At 39.3% G+C, this 18,112-nt stretch overlaps 1 protein-coding gene across 4 annotated transcripts in view; it reads right to left on the bottom strand.

Annotated features, from left to right (window-relative positions):
• ctdp1 (CTD (carboxy-terminal domain, RNA polymerase II, polypeptide A) phosphatase, subunit 1) overlaps positions 1-18,112 on the bottom strand; it is an 85,402-nt gene that overhangs the window by 49,681 nt on the left and 17,609 nt on the right. For all 4 annotated transcript variants that reach the window (XM_030063217.1, XM_030063216.1, XM_030063215.1 and 1 more), the window contains exons 9-11: positions 12,701-12,842; positions 11,422-11,652; positions 8,822-8,975 (exon numbers count right to left, since the gene is read on the bottom strand). In XM_030063217.1, coding sequence (XP_029919077.1) covers positions 8,822-8,975; positions 11,422-11,652; positions 12,701-12,842 — 527 coding nt within the window. The remainder of the gene's footprint in view (positions 1-8,821; positions 8,976-11,421; positions 11,653-12,700; positions 12,843-18,112) is intronic.

Below are 18,112 nucleotides of genomic sequence, written 5' to 3' on the forward strand. Positions count from 1 at the left end.
TTCCTACAGGTAATGTTTGATAGTGGGACAATTTCATCTTCGTAAAACATAAATGCAACGTTGATTTTTCTCGACAGGATAAATTCTCTTTATGGGAATGCAATGTCATTCAGAGTGTTTGGAAAGAGGTAGCAGGCATGAATTGCCAGTACAGCTGAATCTCCCTTGCACAACAAGGATGTGCATACTAGGTTTATATCCTCTGGCTAGAAAAAGTGATTAAGTACTAATTAAGTACTAAGTAGTAATATGTGTCTACTGCAAGCTGAGAGAGTGATAGCTCTAACTTGGAAGAAGGTCAATAGACCAAATATGAATTAATATATCAAGGAGCATTCATTCTGTGTTGCTTTAGAAAAACTGACAAATTACTAAGGAAACGGCAGGTCCATTAATGGAGTTTTTACAAAGCAATGTTCATAATGATCAACTATTACAAGATTTTAGGACAATGGCTGGATTTTTTTTTTTTTTTTTTTTTTTTTTTTTTTTTTTTTTTACAATTTTTTGTAAAAAATTTTTTCTTCATCTACACATAGTAAAATTCAAAAGGTGCATGTATATTCTCTGGAAGTTACTTTAAGTCATTCTGGGAAATGTTGAAAATTATTATTGGGAAGATAAAGAGGGTGCAGGGAGACAAGGTATGACATAAAGTAAATATAACAAATCTTCAAAATACTTTGTGGAATGCACTGAACACCAGATAGATAATATGCAACACTGTATGGGTATCTAATGATGGATTGTTCCTTTAACTGGGTAGTCAGCCTTTGGTTCATTGTTCTTTATGTTTGCATACATTTTGTGTGATTTTTTTTTACAGCTAATATCACCAAACTTGAAAGCTGACTAAGCAGGCCTACCAAACGTTCATTCAGACCTAAGCCAAAGAGCACAAGAAGACATTTTGCTGTATAGACCTTATCAGTGTTTACAGCTGTTGCCTCCACTGAACCTATTAAAGATTTAGTTTTACCGGGGAACGCCGACTGAGACATGGAGTGCAGGTAAAGACCAAACAACCAAACAACCAAGGGCTCAAAGCTGACTTTTTTTTTTTTTTTTAAATAGAGCACATATGCTCCTAAGTTAAATTTTTTAGGACTGCGGTCAAAAATTTAGGAGCACAGACAAATTACATATCTGTATGTGTGAGTGTGTGTGTGTGTGTGTGTGTGTGTGTGTGTGTGTGTGTGTAGCCCTATAACTTGGAGTGGTTATTTCCAAACTGTGGGTCCTGATGCTCTGGTGAGTCCCAGCATGGAGACAGGAGGATGCTGGAGTGGCTGCATCAACATTTTCTCAATGACAGAGTATGGAAAATTGTAAATCATGCCACGCAGACACGACTTCTACACCCATCAGGCTCCCTGAAGCACCACAGGCTATGATGCCCTTGGAAAACCACAAGGACTGGAGAACGTTGGCAGCCTTCTTAATTAGCTTACAGGTTAGATAATTTTTTTAAACCCAAGAGCCTTGCCTTAGAACAACCATAAAAAAATTGTGTAAAGACACCACATAGAACGCATAATGAATCATACTGTATTTTGATTATAGTTCTGTAACACCTGATGGTCTGTTCTTTGCCTGTAAAAGTTTTGTCATTTGGCAACACAGCATTCATCCATGTAAATAAATAAATGTTATTGATTGACTCATACTCAATGTCACACAATGTTTGGCAACAAAATATAGAAAAAATATTACCCTATTTCTAGTAGGTTATTTCTTATTTCATCATTTTAATTTTATTTCGTTTTCCACGTTATTTTAGTATTTACTCACAAACAACTTCAATCAGCTCTCCTTCCTTTTACCCCTAAATTCTCTATCCCACAATCTCGCACACACACCTCGCTTCTCTGTGCCTAAGCTTGCCCCGCCCCGCCTCTCTGTGTCTGTTGCTCTCTGTCTGCTCTAATGACTCTCTTGGTTGGCAAAGTCACCCATTTAACTCACATTTGGATTTTTTCACCTGCGATTCCGTTTCCACAACAGCAGGAGAGCTGCGTATGGAGGTGGCTTGTTGTTAATGATGTATTTTAATGATCAAAACCAATGTGGTACTGACTGACACTTCCTATATCCAATACTCTGTAGACTCCAGTACTGTGGTGACGATTTAATAGCAGTGATGCTTAAATAGCACTGAACTTCTCATTTGTTCTCTCCTGCCATAGTCACTATTCTCTTAGCTACTACTATATGGAAGGAGGAGGGGCTGGTTCTGTTTCATCTGCACCAGCAAGATAAGTTGTGTGGGTCCGTGGGAATTTCAGAAATTTAACTTTCAGGGAAAAAAATATGTTTTGACGGGCCGCCCATATAAGCTCTATGTATTGGAAACACTGCGCTCGTACAGGGGTCCATCATTTCTTTATTCATTTGCACACATGAATTTTTATTTGTATTTGCGAGTGAAATGTTTGCCCTGTTGTGCCCTTCAACCTTTTAGCCCTTATGGTGCAGGTAATGTGTGTGCCTGCCAGAGGTAGAGATAAGCGAATGCAGACAAACCCAGTTATCAGACAGCCAACAAGGTGAAAGGAATTTCAAAGAAAGGTCACCCAGTTGGTGGACTGCCGTGATTCTTTGCTGGGCAGCTCTGCACATGTTGCTCCAAGTAAATTGACACATACCACCGTGTAACCACTGGTGACATTTAAATGTGAGACTGTCTACCTGACTCAGATGTGTACCTAGCTCCAGCCAATTAAGACTGGTTCTTTCCTTTTGCCCTGAAGATCTCGAGTGTTTAAGAATGTCACTGACCGCCCTTTAGCTCAGGCGGGATGCGGAGGATGACATTTCAGATACACTGTATCTACAAGGAACCCTTCCTGTGAGCCAATTTCTTTACTGTTCTACTATATTATACAGCGCAAAAGAGGTTGAGGAAGGATGTACTGTAGCTTGTGCAAAATCAATGTTGCTTCCAAATTAGGGCAGCCAGGCGGTAATTTCTAAAATCTTAGTGGTTCAGACTTACCAGTTTTAAATCACTTAAGTTAAGATCCAGCTAAGGCTACATAAAAGTCATCTGAGAAAAAATGTTCACCAACTGAAATATGTACAGGTTAATACATAGGTTAATATATTATTGTAATAGGTTAAATTAAAGAAAGAACATCAGACCATTCAATTACGAAGACTAACTGCTAAGCCATAAAAAGTCAAGAGAGCATATTTCACCTTTTCCACATACGGCCCTCTGAAGTAAGCTTCACACAACTAAATCAGCTAAACTCCCACGAAGAACTTATGAACTCTCTCTCAGTTGTGTGTTCAGTTAATTCAAATGTCACATTTACACAACAAGTGGTGCTTGTCTTTTGGGAACAATGCCCGATGTAACCACAGCACCTCACTGGCTATATCCAGCTTGATCTTTAACCCTGATGCTAGTGCATGAGTAAGAGGCTGACCTTTGAGAAAATGAAAGTCAATCCAGGGTCAATGCTGTAATGAGGCTGTTTTAAGTACATGGTGGTATTGATTTGTGTCAAAAAAAATCTTTTTTTTTTTTTTTTTTTCATGACTATCATATGTGGCTTCAAGTTCTTTGAAATAACCTATGCTACACATGTAAGGGTCAACCTCTGTGCCCCCAAGATGAATTAAATGAAGTGGACACAGAATTGCCTGATGCCTTTCTGCAGTCGTCCCCATGTTGCAAGCTGTAAACCTCCTACTTTGCTGTGTGATTGATGATGGAGGATTGATAGATCTGTCTTCTCTCTGTAGGAGTCCACTGAAGATGAGTAATTACCACATTAGCAGGTTCATTTCTCAGCGTGTCCGTAACTGGGCACCCATGGCATGTCCTCAGAACAGGCTATTAAACAACCCTAACCCTAACACGGTTAAGCTACAGACATCCATAACTCCACCGTGACTACAGCATGCCCGCATCGTCCTGATAAGTGGCGATGAATCCATTAGAGATCCATCCTCTTGGTTCAATACAGTGTTGGCTGAAAATCAAGGTAAGAAATGTCTAACACTTTCATTCAGCCGTATTACAGACAGTAAATCAGAGAAGGCCTTTACTCAGCTTTTGCCTAGGATTCACTAATATAATGTCATTAGTTCCAACCTTGATTATGAACTATGTATTTTTCAAATGCCCTGTTATCTAAGAAAGGAAAGCAAGAAAACCTTTTCTTGGTCTAACCCACCACCATTCTTCACCCACTCAACTGCGCACACACATGTACACCTCAGACACAATCATGCTAACCCAACTGAAGACACAATGTACAATTTCCAGATTAATAATAGAAACACAATTTCCAGCTCGCTTCCTGCTGAAGTCGTGATGATGTCTAACAGGCAAAAAACACAATCTTTGAAAATATGCCCTGCCTTGACAAAAGCTATATGGAGGGCAAATTGAGCTGTATCAGGAAGAAAAATGCTTGGAATTACTACTGGACGATGACTAGCGAGATAGGGAAGGATCACATATATCCGACGCCATGGTAAACGACGACAGCCTCAGTTGAAGCTTTGTTAAGGGAGTGTTAGGCGAGCTTGATGAAAACATAAAAGAACAATCCAAAAACCTGAAAAGGTGGTTGAAGATGCTCAGTAATGACTCAAGGATTATGACAGGTATCACAACGAGATCAACAAGAAAAAAAAATCATTCATGGGCCATTAAAATCATGAATATTTTTTTTAGATATTACAAAACGCATTGCCCTCCATTTTGTAAGTTAGAATATTTGCAAATCCATTTTAGTATATCTAAGCTGTATTTTAGACCTTGAAACACTTAGAGCTTAGAAACGTCATACACTACCTTGAAAGGTGGGCAATACTGAGGTAAAGTGAAAAGGCAAGTGTTAAAGAGCAGTAGGCTTTGGCAGTATTTCTAGGTCAGTGATTTTTAGAGGGCATGCGGTGGAAACACGTTAAAGTAAAGATGGGGAAGAAAGTCTATTTACAGAAATGCATGGCACAGCACTTTTTGACTGAGCCATGGAGCTGTCCCCCACAGCTAGAAAGTTACTTAACTTTAGCATTCATTCAAAGTAATAACCGAACAGACCGTTAGCACCCAAGTAACAGAAGTCACGTCATCATTCACAGCATGACCAATCATACTGACATCTGAATAATTTAATTAATTTTTTGCCTAAATCATTTAGGACGCACGAGCTGTAGTCAATCTCAAGGTTAGAAGAGACTGAGCCACTCAGCCACTGTGTCATGAGAACAAGATCCTAAAAGTGCCAATACACTGCACTGCAAATATAAAAGCTAGCTGTGAAATAAAATGGAAACTAAAGATAGATTTCAACTACAAGTGCCACTTTTTATCATCTTGACACAAGAGGATTTTCTTTTCATGAATTTCAGACACGTTGACCAAACCAGAAAAATATTACACATGATTAAAAAAAAAAAAAAAAAAAAAAGTAACCTCACTATTACCTACCAACATTTGCTCTAGGGCTGTGAATGCTTTAATTGCACATTTATTGTGGAGGGAAAAAAAATCTCTTTACAAAATAACAGCAAAGGTAATTGTTACAGTGTTGCCCTCCCTAATGTTGTCTCCTCAGATTATTAAGAGGGCAACAAGCAGGACTTTTTTGTTATACTAATATGCCAATCGGAATCAAAAAAAGCAAGGGACACATTACTGAGGCAGCCTAATTAGCTCATCTCTGTTAAAAGCTTTAAGACTCTCTATCAAGACAGATGTGGCAAGGCACAAAGTTTATCTGCCTTGTGAATTAATGTGCCACTATCATAAACAGAAAAATTCACTTCATTGCATTCCTGAAGCCAATGGCTCTCCTGTGGCAGGGACTGCTCACGTTTATTCAGAGGGAGTACCCTCTGAATAAAACAGGCAGCATGCAGTTTTCACAACTGCTGGACTGGAACCAGCTCTCCTGTTAAAGACCCCTCCAGGCATTGATATTAAACCCCTAAAAACTCATCTCTGTTCATTAATATTACATATTTAGAAGTTTGTCCATGAAAACACACCCCTTCATGCCTTAAAACAGTTTTGTTTTTCAGCAAAACTCTTAGCTACACTAATATTGTTCATATGAAGCAGCCATTTCGAGTTAAAACACTCCAGCAACCGCCGGGGCTGGCGCTAATGACACAGAAAGCCCCACCCCGTCAGCTGATGGGACTGGTTCCTTAGGTTTATGACATCATTAACCTGGCCTGTCTGATTCTGTCTTTTTGAGCTTGTCCTAGGTATGCTGCAGTTTTAAAGTGAAAAAGCTCAGCCATGGTGTTGACTGCTTATTTCACTCTTGATATGTCTTATAGAATATGAAAAAATATCACATTGGCATGTTAAAAACTTCAGAGGGTCTTTAAGAAATCTGTTCCTCAGATGTGTCTTCCTAGTCAGAGATATCCTCTTATATAAAAAGAGTCAATATGGCCACCAAAAGTCAACATTGAGATCACTTCATAGATGGCTTGTCACATGTTGTATTACACAGGTGAACGAGCCTCAAAGCACTTTTTTTCCAGCCAAACATGGCCATCAAGTGCTGAGATTCCCTGCACAGATCCTGAGGATCTGATCTACATGTTTTCCCTTGCTAATGCATTAGCAGAACTCAGACTCCATTAAAGAGCATTATCGAAGCTGAAAGTGCATAGCTCTTAGACATGAGCAATCATCTCACCTGCCTAGCTGAAATGGCGAAAACATAATTTTAGAATGCAGAGTGTAGATGGGCTACGATGATAGCGTAAGTAGGGATTTAGGCTGCAGAATGGGTGTCTTGAATGAGAGAGAAGGAACATCAAAAGATGTGCTGCTCTGATGTTTTCCCTGCTGTGTATACATTTTCTGTATACCTCTGTCAGCCACTAATGAATGCCAAGTGCTTCAGCAGCGGGTGCCCTGAATAGGGCATACAGTATGTGCCAGTAATCCCACCACATAATATCCCCTGCAGGAAGCAGAGCTTATGCCACAGTGGGTACATGAAAATCCACATATCAAAAGTGCAGCATAATGCTGACTGGGTGTGAGCATGTAACATATATTACTGTTAATCAGGCTGCTAATTTAACATCCATCAAACACCACACCAATCAATTACTTGTTTTAGTAAATTTTCAAGTAAAAATACAAAAAAAAGGTTATTGCTTCACAAATTCTAAGGATTAGTGCTAATCTCAGGTTCACATCATTACAAAAGGCAAATGAACAACTTCTACACACTCGAGCTGACTTTCTGCAGGTGTGTGGGAACAAAAATAAACCGAGTGTAGAAAGCAAGTCAGCCTGCACACTGCTGAAACCTGCCACTGATCTGCTGTTTGACATCCAGCATGATGATGACACAGCACGGTAACAGCCGTGTTGTCATGTCTCAGTTTATGACTGTTTGATTGGCTGTGCCATATTTTATATCTCAATGTGTCCATCGGTTTTCATAAATTCAAGCATGAAGAAATTCTACACACCTGAAGATCTCTCACTGAAACATTGCAGTTCTTTTGTGAATAGCAAGCTAGAGAAGTGTGCGGGACTTCATATGTATCTACTTTCTATATGTCATACGTTTTTCTGGCTTTTTTTTGGATTAAAAAAAAAAAAAAAAAGAATCAACAGATTAATCCACAATGAAAATATGTGTTAGTTGCAGTCGTATATGAACGCCAAGAGTATATAAAGACTTTGGCATTTGCCTGTTACCAAACCTTGTATTGATCCGTATTGATCACTCTGTAACCTTTGGCCAATGAAATCAAAGCAAAATAATGGCTCTGTATTAAACAAGTCCCTGACTGGCAGCCTGTTGCACTGCTAGATGTCGGATCTAAACTAGCAATTTTTCCTACTTTTAACTAATTTTCCTAACTAACTAAGGTAGGAGTAGGGGTTTACTTCAAAATGCTCTCTTGCGATTTTGAATTCTGTTAATTCAAATTAATTTAAACAGCAGAGTGTAGGTGCCATTGCTGGAGAGAAATGACACCATTGCACTTAAAACTGGTTAATTCTGAGTGTGTACTGTACAAGTACAACCCCCCAATTTGGTGCAAAGTGTACTGGATTGACTTCCTATAATCAATACAGACCAAGGTTTCCCTTTGACCTGCAGTATTTATGGGTACAGAAACACATAGGTACAGATGCTGCACAATTCCACAGCACGTAGTTGGGTCTGGAAGAGAAAATATTGCTATGTACTGGTTTCATTTTCTGCACACTGAATGTATGAGCATTTGTCATTACCCTTGGTATATAAACCTTTATAGGTCTAACGTTAACCCTCATGAGCCAGCCGAGCCTTGTGAGTAGACTCAGCAGCCCAAGACTGCTTGATTTAAGTTTTTTTACTTCAGTTATGGGTGTGTGTGTGTGTGTGTGTGTGTGTGTCTGTCTGTCTGTCGATCTGTCTGCAGCTAATATCTCAAACTACTGGGCCTGTCAGTCTAATTTTTTGTGCAGTTATGCCTCTATGATAAATAACCTCTTGTGGCTGCAGTGATTTAAAGCCCTTGCAAGATGTTTGTTTTGCTACTTGTGCTCTCTCTTCTTTAACTGTCTAGCTTGCTCAACCTCTCTCTCTCTTTTTTTCTTTTTCTTTCTTTCTTTTTTTTTATCCTCTTGTGGTGGTGTTCACTCTGATCTCGAGGGGGGGAAATTCTAGGACGTGTGTTGCGTTTTTTTGGGCGAGTTTATCAAACACACTGCTGACAAGGAAGTCAACAGAACACCGAAGAGACACATGGAAAAAAAAAAACACTGTAAAGAGTGTGAGAGCGTAAAACAGTTCTACATGTTAGATAGCATGTGTGCTTCAGCCTCCCTTACTTCTTTGTCCATGCTTTCCAGATCCTCCTTGCAGAGTGTGTATAGAGGCATGGTCTCCGACATGCTGGGCTGTCGTTTCCGGCGGGACGGTCCCGGCTGCTCATCATCTTGGCTGGGCCCTGCTGTTTCATCCTGCTGATTGTTTTGAGTTCCCCTGAAGCAAATCAACAAGGAGAAACACCTCATAAAACACTATAAACCTGTTATTTTTAATAAAAATGTCTAAATTTGACTATATTAAGGACATTGGCTTATTCTGATGGATCACAAAGTCAATATCAACCGAAAAAAATTAGGAATGTAATTCTCCATTTGGCGTTCAATACTCTAAGACCCGTACTGCAATTTAAAGGCCCTAGTGAATAAGTGATGCAATAAGTGAACTATATTTAACCTATCCCTTCGCACATTGTTTTTTTTCTTGAGTTAAAGCTAACAGAAGAAAAAGTCAAGGGAAACTTTTGAGATTTATTGTACAATGTGGGACAACTCCAGCCGCAGAACATATACCAAACTATGACACTGTGGAGATGCAAAGTGAAGGGTAAAAGACTGAGGTGGAGACTGGGGACCAATGACTGAGATTCAGTGAGCGGCTTTCTCTTTAACAAGGGCCCATCAGATGTAAATCTAGTGCAAACGGGAATATGCTTCCATGCTTCCTTTTGGCAGTCTTTAATTGGAGAGAACGTCTTTGATGATTCAAGTACAAACCAAGTTTATGCAACTCCCTGAAAACTCCATTGTGCCTCTAATGCATCAATAATGTAGGGCAATTTTATGCTTGTGATTTTAATTACAGTATGATGTACAGATAGGACCAGTTCAAAGCTTTTTAAGCCACCAGCTATTGTCCAGGAAATAGAAGGCTGCCAAAAACATCAAATTAACAAGAATTTATAAGATGAAGACTAAAGATAAAATATGATAAGGTGAAAAAACAAAGAGTGAAAGTGATTCAAATGATGTTACGGGATAGATCCAGGGCTGGAACACACTGACATGGGACACGAGCTGATGGGCCTAGTTATCTTCCATCTCAACTGCCTCACCACGGTAACCACATTCTAATGGTGACGCCAATTTGAAATGAAGCTCGACTGAATAGGCAGCTTGGTGAACTTTCCCCTCTTGTTCTTGGTACAAAATTCTACAATATATTTGCAAAGTTATGTTTTCCTTGGAGATTTTAGCTGCCACAGGGTGCAACCACACTCTCTAAATGGGAATAGTTGTCAGAAAACAAGTTCAGGGGTAGAAACTGGGCTGGAAAGACACAGAGCAAAGTAGAGCTGGGCAATATACTGATATCATATTAATGTGGATAAGACTGATCAGGTTAGAAAAAGCCTGGCAATTTCCTTCCCAACTATAACTACTTCATGGTGTAGTTTTTCCTCAGTGTTGTGTCACATGTCTTATGAATTAAATTTCTGTCTTGGCTGAGATGTACCAGCCAAATCTATAGATGTAAGCAGTGATTCATAAACATAAACTGAGGACTGTAACTGCAGATTGTGAGATATGACCCTGTTCATTGACTTACAGCACTGGTTTTCAAATGACACTTAAATCACATCTGTCTTGACTTTACATACTTTACATACAGAATTTAGTATTTGTTCTGGGGGAAATACACCTCCATAAAACTGTGGGTAGTAATAAAAATCAAAAGAAAGAAAATCCCTTATTGGAATAGGAAGCTTTATTCTTGTGTGGTGACGCTCAAACATTTCTTTTAAAGATAAGGGTCTTAAACTGCTGAATACAGAATTTTATTCCACATCAATTAAACTGGCATGTCAATTTTAGCGTCGACATATTTTCTCTGCAGCTGTCTAGAAAGATAAAAATTAATTTCTTTAGAGCAACTCCAAAGCTGAGCTGCCTACATAAGCTACTTTATAATGCTGTTTTTTAATGGTGCCTTGATTTAGAACCCAAGATCCAGGTAATAATGGATTACAGAAGAAATTCTAATCTGGCTAGAAAGAAAAAAAGGCGCAGACAGCAAATCTGACAAAGTTATGGGCTTCTCAGGCCACAGTGTATGTTCTTTCTCCCTGTTGGTTGTCTAAATGAAAGTATTTGGCATCCTGTTTGCTAAACATGTGAAACGTGAATGAATCAGAAAAGCTCGGCTGGGAGCTAGAGACTACACACCAGAAGGTTGACAGTTTGCCCCGGCCACAAAATGCTATAAACAAACCAGACGGTAAAGTGTGGAGTTTTATTGAATTTCATCCGATAGCTGGAGACACTGCATTTCTCCACTGGGGGTTGTCAATAAAAAGACATGAGGCTAACAGCCATTAGTTTATGGAGAGAGGAGAGAGGGAAAAGAGAACCTGTGGGCAAATTTGTGCATTCAAGATCAGTTATGAGCAATTTTGCAGTCAATACAATGCACAGAGAAATATCAGTAGCATATTGTACAAGCTTGCTGCAATGTTGTTCCTGTGCAGTGCCTCTGGGTCAGGTAGGCCTCAGAGACACTGCTGCCAAACAGATACAGTTTAGGGGTACGTTCACAATGTGAGAGACCATAAATCCAAATTGAGAAACAGTGAGGAAAATAGTGAAATCTGTTTACACAGTACCTGAGAGAAGACTGCTCTCTGTGATCAGAGAGAGACAAAGAACCTGAAGACTGGAGGTAAGACGGTGGCCGTGAGGCCTGAGGACCCCTGCGGATCAGCTTCCCCGTGACAGGGTCGTAGGTCCGCAGCTCAGGGGCCGCAGGTGGAACTTTGTGGTGGATGGGAGCCGGGTGGAAGATGGGCTTCTGGAGGGCCCCCTGATTATCGGGGAAAGTGGCCGGACTGTTGCTCCTTTAAACAGACAAGGAAAAGGTTAAAAGATGTGAAAAAGCTTTTCTTGCTATAAAAGGGAAATACCAGGCACTCACAGTTGTATAGAAGTAAACTAAAGGTAAATGTAAGGTGCTCTTGAAGTCAAAAAGGTCAACTATAGCCAGCTACGCCTTAAGGAAGATCCAGTGTGGGTCAAAACCAGTCTGCGTTTCCTGACCTTCTTTTTGTGATTTTTTTTTTTTTTTTAATTTGATATGCCCTAAACTAATAAAGACATTTAAGTACATCCTTGGCTTGGTGCGAGTGTGCCTGAACTAAGCCCAGGGGTTCCTCTTTTCTACAGTTGACTCTTTTCTTGTCATAATTTGGCTACTCATGGGAGCATTCTATTATAAAGCATTTAATTCGTAGACATAATACAGGTTTTAAAAGTGCACAGGCAGTATGTCTGCAGTTTTAGGATCAGTGCCAATACAGTTCCCAAGTGCCTGAACTTAAACTGGTAAATGCTGCTGTTCATATATTCATGCTTACATAAAATTAAGAAATACTGCCAGCTGTAAACCACAAAGGTACAGTAAATGATATTTAGAAGAGGGGCTGGGAATTAATGTCATTATTTTACAGGTCTAACCTAATGTTATTTATCTGTAAACTATTCTAATAAAGAATATGTTTTTGAGATTCTGTCAAAAAAAGCACATTTAACCAGAGTTAAAAAAAAAAAAGAAAACAGGTGTGATATAATCTACCCTTTCTCTATCATTGCTTTTTCTATTTGATTCAAGATTACTATACAAAGGTCACTGCATAATTTGATCAACTGAATTAAGTATTCACTGCCGATATACTTGTCCCTGTAATTGTTGCATAACACAAATACTAGACAGCATGAATATTTGCAAATTGAGCATCACTTCAGCTTGTACTAAAACCAGCTGATCAACTTCATATTTTACTTGACATTTTTAGTTGTTTTGCAAAAAAAAAAAAAAAAAATAGTATCAGAGCACTTCTGCTGGTGTGAAGAGCCCTGTGGATCCACTGTATTGATCAGTGCTGTTACCGTGGTGTCTTGGAATAATCGTCCTTGAGCGGGTAGAGCTGCTCCTCCACACGCTCCCAGCGCTCCAGACAGCTCCACAGCCAGTCGGGGTTGACCACATGGAGGTGCTTGCAGCCTTGTGCTTGACGGACCTTCTCAGTGCCTGGGTGACAGCAGCGAGGGGTGAAAAGGTGAAAACGATGATACATTTTGACCTTCCAATCAACAACTACATACAGACACGATTGGCACAGCCTTGTTGGACACTTGGGATCAATGATGAGAATATCCATGCTGGAAGAGAAAACAATTGCCTAAACTGAGAGTCAGAAGTATCAATACTGACACAAAGACAGAATGGAAGATGTGTCACTTGGAGCCACTGAGGCAGTTATTTATCTTTTAGCCAACCCAATGGTTCCCTTAGAAAATAAAGAAACAAAAGAGAAGTCTCTGTTTTGTTTGACCAGGTCCACAGAGAGCTGTGTTTTCTGGTTGAATTATATTTATTGATCTTCGATGCAAAGGCACCAAATTGCATCTCTGAGTGCAGTACCTCATTAAGTCTGGCTTATTTTACACAGGCAGGCCTAACAATCACACACTTGTTCAGACAATGACTGGCTGTTTTCTTTGGACACATTTCTTGCTTGATTGCCATACACTATGTAATATCCAGTGTTGTGCTGCGGAGTCAAGAGACGGCTAAACTAATTCTGAAACCGTAGAAGACCACCAAGTTTGTTATTTGTGAAATGCTGATGAGGGAAGAAGGCTCAAACATTGCCTGCTAGTCCCGGCTCATAAAACCTCACCTCTCGCCAATGAATTGCTTTGAAAAATTGCAGGAGCTGGTTGCTTGTTTGGACACAACTCCCCTACACCCTACAAGAGAATAGAACAGGAAAGACGGAAGACAAGAACTGCAGCCGAGGAAGGATTTAATAAGGTAAAGTCCCTCCTTGTTGTGATGTGGCTGAGTTAGAATTTGTAGGAGAAAAACAGCTAATGGGCTGCCATGAGACCAGAGCGCTGCAGAACCATAGAGGAAGTGAGGCCTCAGGGCGGGTCACCAAACCTCCACAAGGAGACATGACGGTCTACTAAAACATTGATATATATATATATAAATATATATATAAGGGTATCTGCTCACATATGAAAAATCTTGGTAATATAATGTATAATACATCTTGAGAGATTTTTATTATTTTCTTTTAATGATTAATGTAGAGAACAGATTTGATAATCATAACAGCTCAATATCCTTGTTTCATCCTGACATGAATCTTCTGAAAGATAATAAATGATAATATTTTGCTACTGCCCTGCTCTAACTGATTATCTTTAAACCTTGCGGCTGGCTCATGGCGTACAGATGAAAGGGGTGAATGTTTTTGGCGAAGACTGAAGGAGATTTTAAGATATCACAGGGTATCTTCTGTTTATCCTCGCTGTGTGGATCTTAATCACTGTAATTTATCACCCATAGAAACACATTAGAAGGTAGAGCTGAACACATGAAACTCATACAGGTATTGCAATATCAAGGGGAACAATTGCCACAGCTGCAAAATGGGCACAATTAAATAAATCTGCACAATATGCACAATCAGCGAGTGCAGCACTGAGGATGCAGTTTAAATTAAGGTTGTAGCTGTATACCAAGGAATAAAACAGGAAATTATGATTGGAACTTCATAAATCAGAAATACAAAATGAAAACTAGAGTTTTTAGCTGCTGCTGCTTTAAGACATACGTTATTGCACTGAAATGAAAACATATGTCTAAGTGCAAAAGTAAGCTTTGTTTCATTAAACTGAGACAAATAACTCTCCTTAATGAAAACCTGATCGAAATATAATATTGGGTTTAATATTTCTGCAATAATTGTGCAGATCTATTTCTTATAGGTATCAACATCATGATTATGGTAGTCTGATAGTACAAACATGTACTGACAAGCCATGGGATGGAAAAACACACCAATGTTAAGACTATTAATCTTTATGTGTTTCAAGGTGTCTACAGTTATCAGAGTTCAATTTAACACTTTTTTTTAACTTTTGAAAAATCTTCTTTTTCTTATTCAAATGAGCATTGCAGGTAAGTGTAGAGGTAAGTGCTATGTACTGGGTCTTGTGCTGAAGTCAGTGTTCAGTGGGAATATGGTCTGTTATTGACTGTATGATTCTAGCAGAGTCTTTATCTACATAGCAGCTGCTGCTGGAGTAAATCTAACCAAGACCTTGGGACAGGCAAATCCAAGGATATTGTGGATTTCTCTCTAGAGATGGTAAAATGAATAGTCTGGTTTCCATGTGCATGTAAATATATTATTTGAGAGTAAGTATAAAGTGAGTTAGTTTAATCAACAGGCATCTCCCCAACAGATTAAGGGCAGCATATCATTTTAAAGACAGTATTAGGTTCAGTGGTAGGTTAGGAGTTGTGTAACAGACATGTTGATTTTATGCAAAAAAAAAAAAAAAAAAGCTTGAAATTAGAATCATTAAGTCCTCATGAAATCAAAATTAAAGCTCCCTGCCTAATAATTACAAAATTGGATTTAAGACTTTTAAAGAACCTGCAGACACCTTGGGTTTGATATTTTGCCAACAGAGCGCCTGTTGCCATGCCGCTAGTTTTGCTTTGAGAGAAGCCGACTCCGTGGAGCATGGTGAGCAGAGGGAAGCATTTGCCAGCCAGATGCAAGAGCACAGCAGTTTCCAAACACACAGGTCCTGACAGCCATCTTGTTAAAACATGTAATTAAATAATCAATTTCCCCTTTGAAATGGACATGATGAATGCCTGTCAAACATGCTGTTCTAACTGCTGGCGTAACAGGCATGTTCAGCAGTTCTCAGTAGACTTAAGTGGGGTACTGCTGACTTTACCCTGTGCCCTCTCTGTGGCTGATTTTCTCCCCTTCTGACATACACGGTGGCTGATTGCTAAGTGCTGCTCTCAGTGAGGCTGGCTCCCAAGGCAACAAAGCCCCTTCCTGTGCTTGATTTCAGATGGTACACTGGATTGTGATCAACACAAGCATAGGCTAGGCTTTTTTTTTTGTCCTTTTACCGACCACCGCCAAGCTGATGAATCCACTTTAGCTGAGAAAAGTCTTTTATAAGCAGGAAGATGCCACTTATGTGAGATTCGGAGGGTCACAAAGCTGCTTCTAAAAATACTGCTTCCCTGCAGAGACTGTATATGCTTCATTGTAATCATTACCAACAGTGCACGTGTCATGTCTTAGCTTAATGCCTTTAACTGAAAACAGAAAACCACATCAGCAAAATAAGAATTCATTATTTGAGGCTGTCTTACATTTGGGAAGTTGAGAAATAACACCAGTTACTGTTGGTGTCTCAATCCAGATTCTGCCTTGCACTTAACTACAGTGATCACCGCATTAATCAGTCATCTAAATTTTAGAAACAGCATGATGTTGGCTGAGGACAGATACTACACTTCACCAAGCCCACAACAACACTGAGATTAACAGATAAACAGGCGTTTATCTCCAAGAGGGAATTTAATCTATAGCGTGGGTGCCTGTGGCTTGAGATTCACTTTAAGCATGAAAATTATATTCATAATTCAGACCACCAGAGACCTCATAATCTTGATTTACAATGGAGGAAATCCTCTTAGTCTTTTTAAGAGGAAAAGTCAAGTATAGTATCACTTCTTCCATCCCATTAAACCGCCATCTGTGGGGGAATGGTCGTTTAATACAATCTGTTGGGATCACTGGATTGTAGACGTCAGTGATGCTCTCCTCTTGTTTCAGTTTGTTCACCATCTCTGCTCTGTGGACATCACGATTACTCAGACAGCTCGAGCTTCCTACTAGAAACAAAGTACTATAGGCAAGATTCTTGGGTAAATATTTTCTAACCCTATTATGTTTTTGATTGGCCCATCTGGGCGGATCAGCACTCATTATCATCAGCACAGCAGGGCATTTCGCAGCAAATAGGTCTACACAAGATGGGCCCCTCTAAGCAAGACACAATCACATACACACACACTCTCTCTCTCTTGCACGCGCACACGCACACACACGCACATACACACACAACTTATGTTCTCTGCATAAGATTCTCAACACATGCTTGATTTCTTCCTTAAAATCTTGGAGAAAAGGATTATAAGCATAGCCTCCAACATGAGCAAACCCAAATCAAGGCCTGTCTCTGTCAAGTGAACTTAAAATAAAAAGGCCCCAAATAAGGAAATCAATTTCAAGGACAATTTCAAAGCATTATGATTAGCATTATCCAAGGACAGATTCTCAAAAATTACTACTTACTGTGAATTTCATTCAGCTGCACCAATTGAGAAACAAGCAGAGAACAGTGTAGCTATGGGCCCTGGATGCCCTGTAAACACTGCCACCCCAAATGAAATGTGGTTAGGTGCTCTTTAAAGTGTACTTGTGCAACGCAGTGAGTCTACAGCTAATGGTTAGGCTTATAAACCACACTAAAGTACATTAGCTGATAGGGATGACATGCTTATCGCACAACACAATTAGATATGGTGTTCAAGATCTGACACAACCACAGTACATAATTTAACCCTTTGATAGGAATCTGTTTAGGCCCTACTGTATGATTACTTGTGCACATCGCTCTCATCATAACCTTGGTCACTTTCTCTAACATTTTTCTTTTCACAGTAGCAGTGCTAGTATTTCATGTAGTGATTAACTTTGACTGTTTCATTTTTAATTGCAGTCAGTTTCTAAATTCCTATGTATATTACAGCCCACATAAAAGACCTGCTGACTCTCACATTTGAAAACCTCAGCTTCTCCCAGTTCCAGTGAATTGAATCAGGTCATGTCTGAAAATCAGCTACAGTGTGTGGATAACACCATATGTTTTATGTTTTACCAAACAGCTAAACTTTTTTTTCATAAACCAACTTCAAAATCATGTAATGGACCAAAAGGTTTGAAAAGAGGCATTTGTAAGCTTAAATGACAGCATAAAAGGTTGGTTAGTAACTCCCCAAATAAATATACAATTATGAATCCTTTACCTTCATCCACGGTCAAAAACAACAACATACAGTTTACCTGAACCTCAATGAAAACTTATGCCTGGTACAGGGAAGGTCCAGGGGAATGATAATGACCCCAGGGAGTAGACCTTGAAAGACAGTTTTAAAGCAGTAATTCCTGCTGATTTATGGCCAAAGGATCCTTTAAGTCCTGAATTTTCAAACAATATCTTATAGTTTTAAATGCTATGCAGGGTGGCACTCAATTTATTCAATCACACATCTGCCATGACCTCTGAGACTTCTGAACTGCGTTGATGGTCAATCTAAATTATTATCCATCTCAGTGTTTCATCACAGCACTAAAAAATCCATTTGTGATCAGTAAATTGAGTGTTTAAACACAACTCAAATGA

Source organism: Myripristis murdjan, chromosome 11, assembly GCF_902150065.1.
Source record: "Myripristis murdjan chromosome 11, fMyrMur1.1, whole genome shotgun sequence".
NCBI classification, from domain to species: Eukaryota; Metazoa; Chordata; class Actinopteri; order Holocentriformes; family Holocentridae; genus Myripristis; species Myripristis murdjan.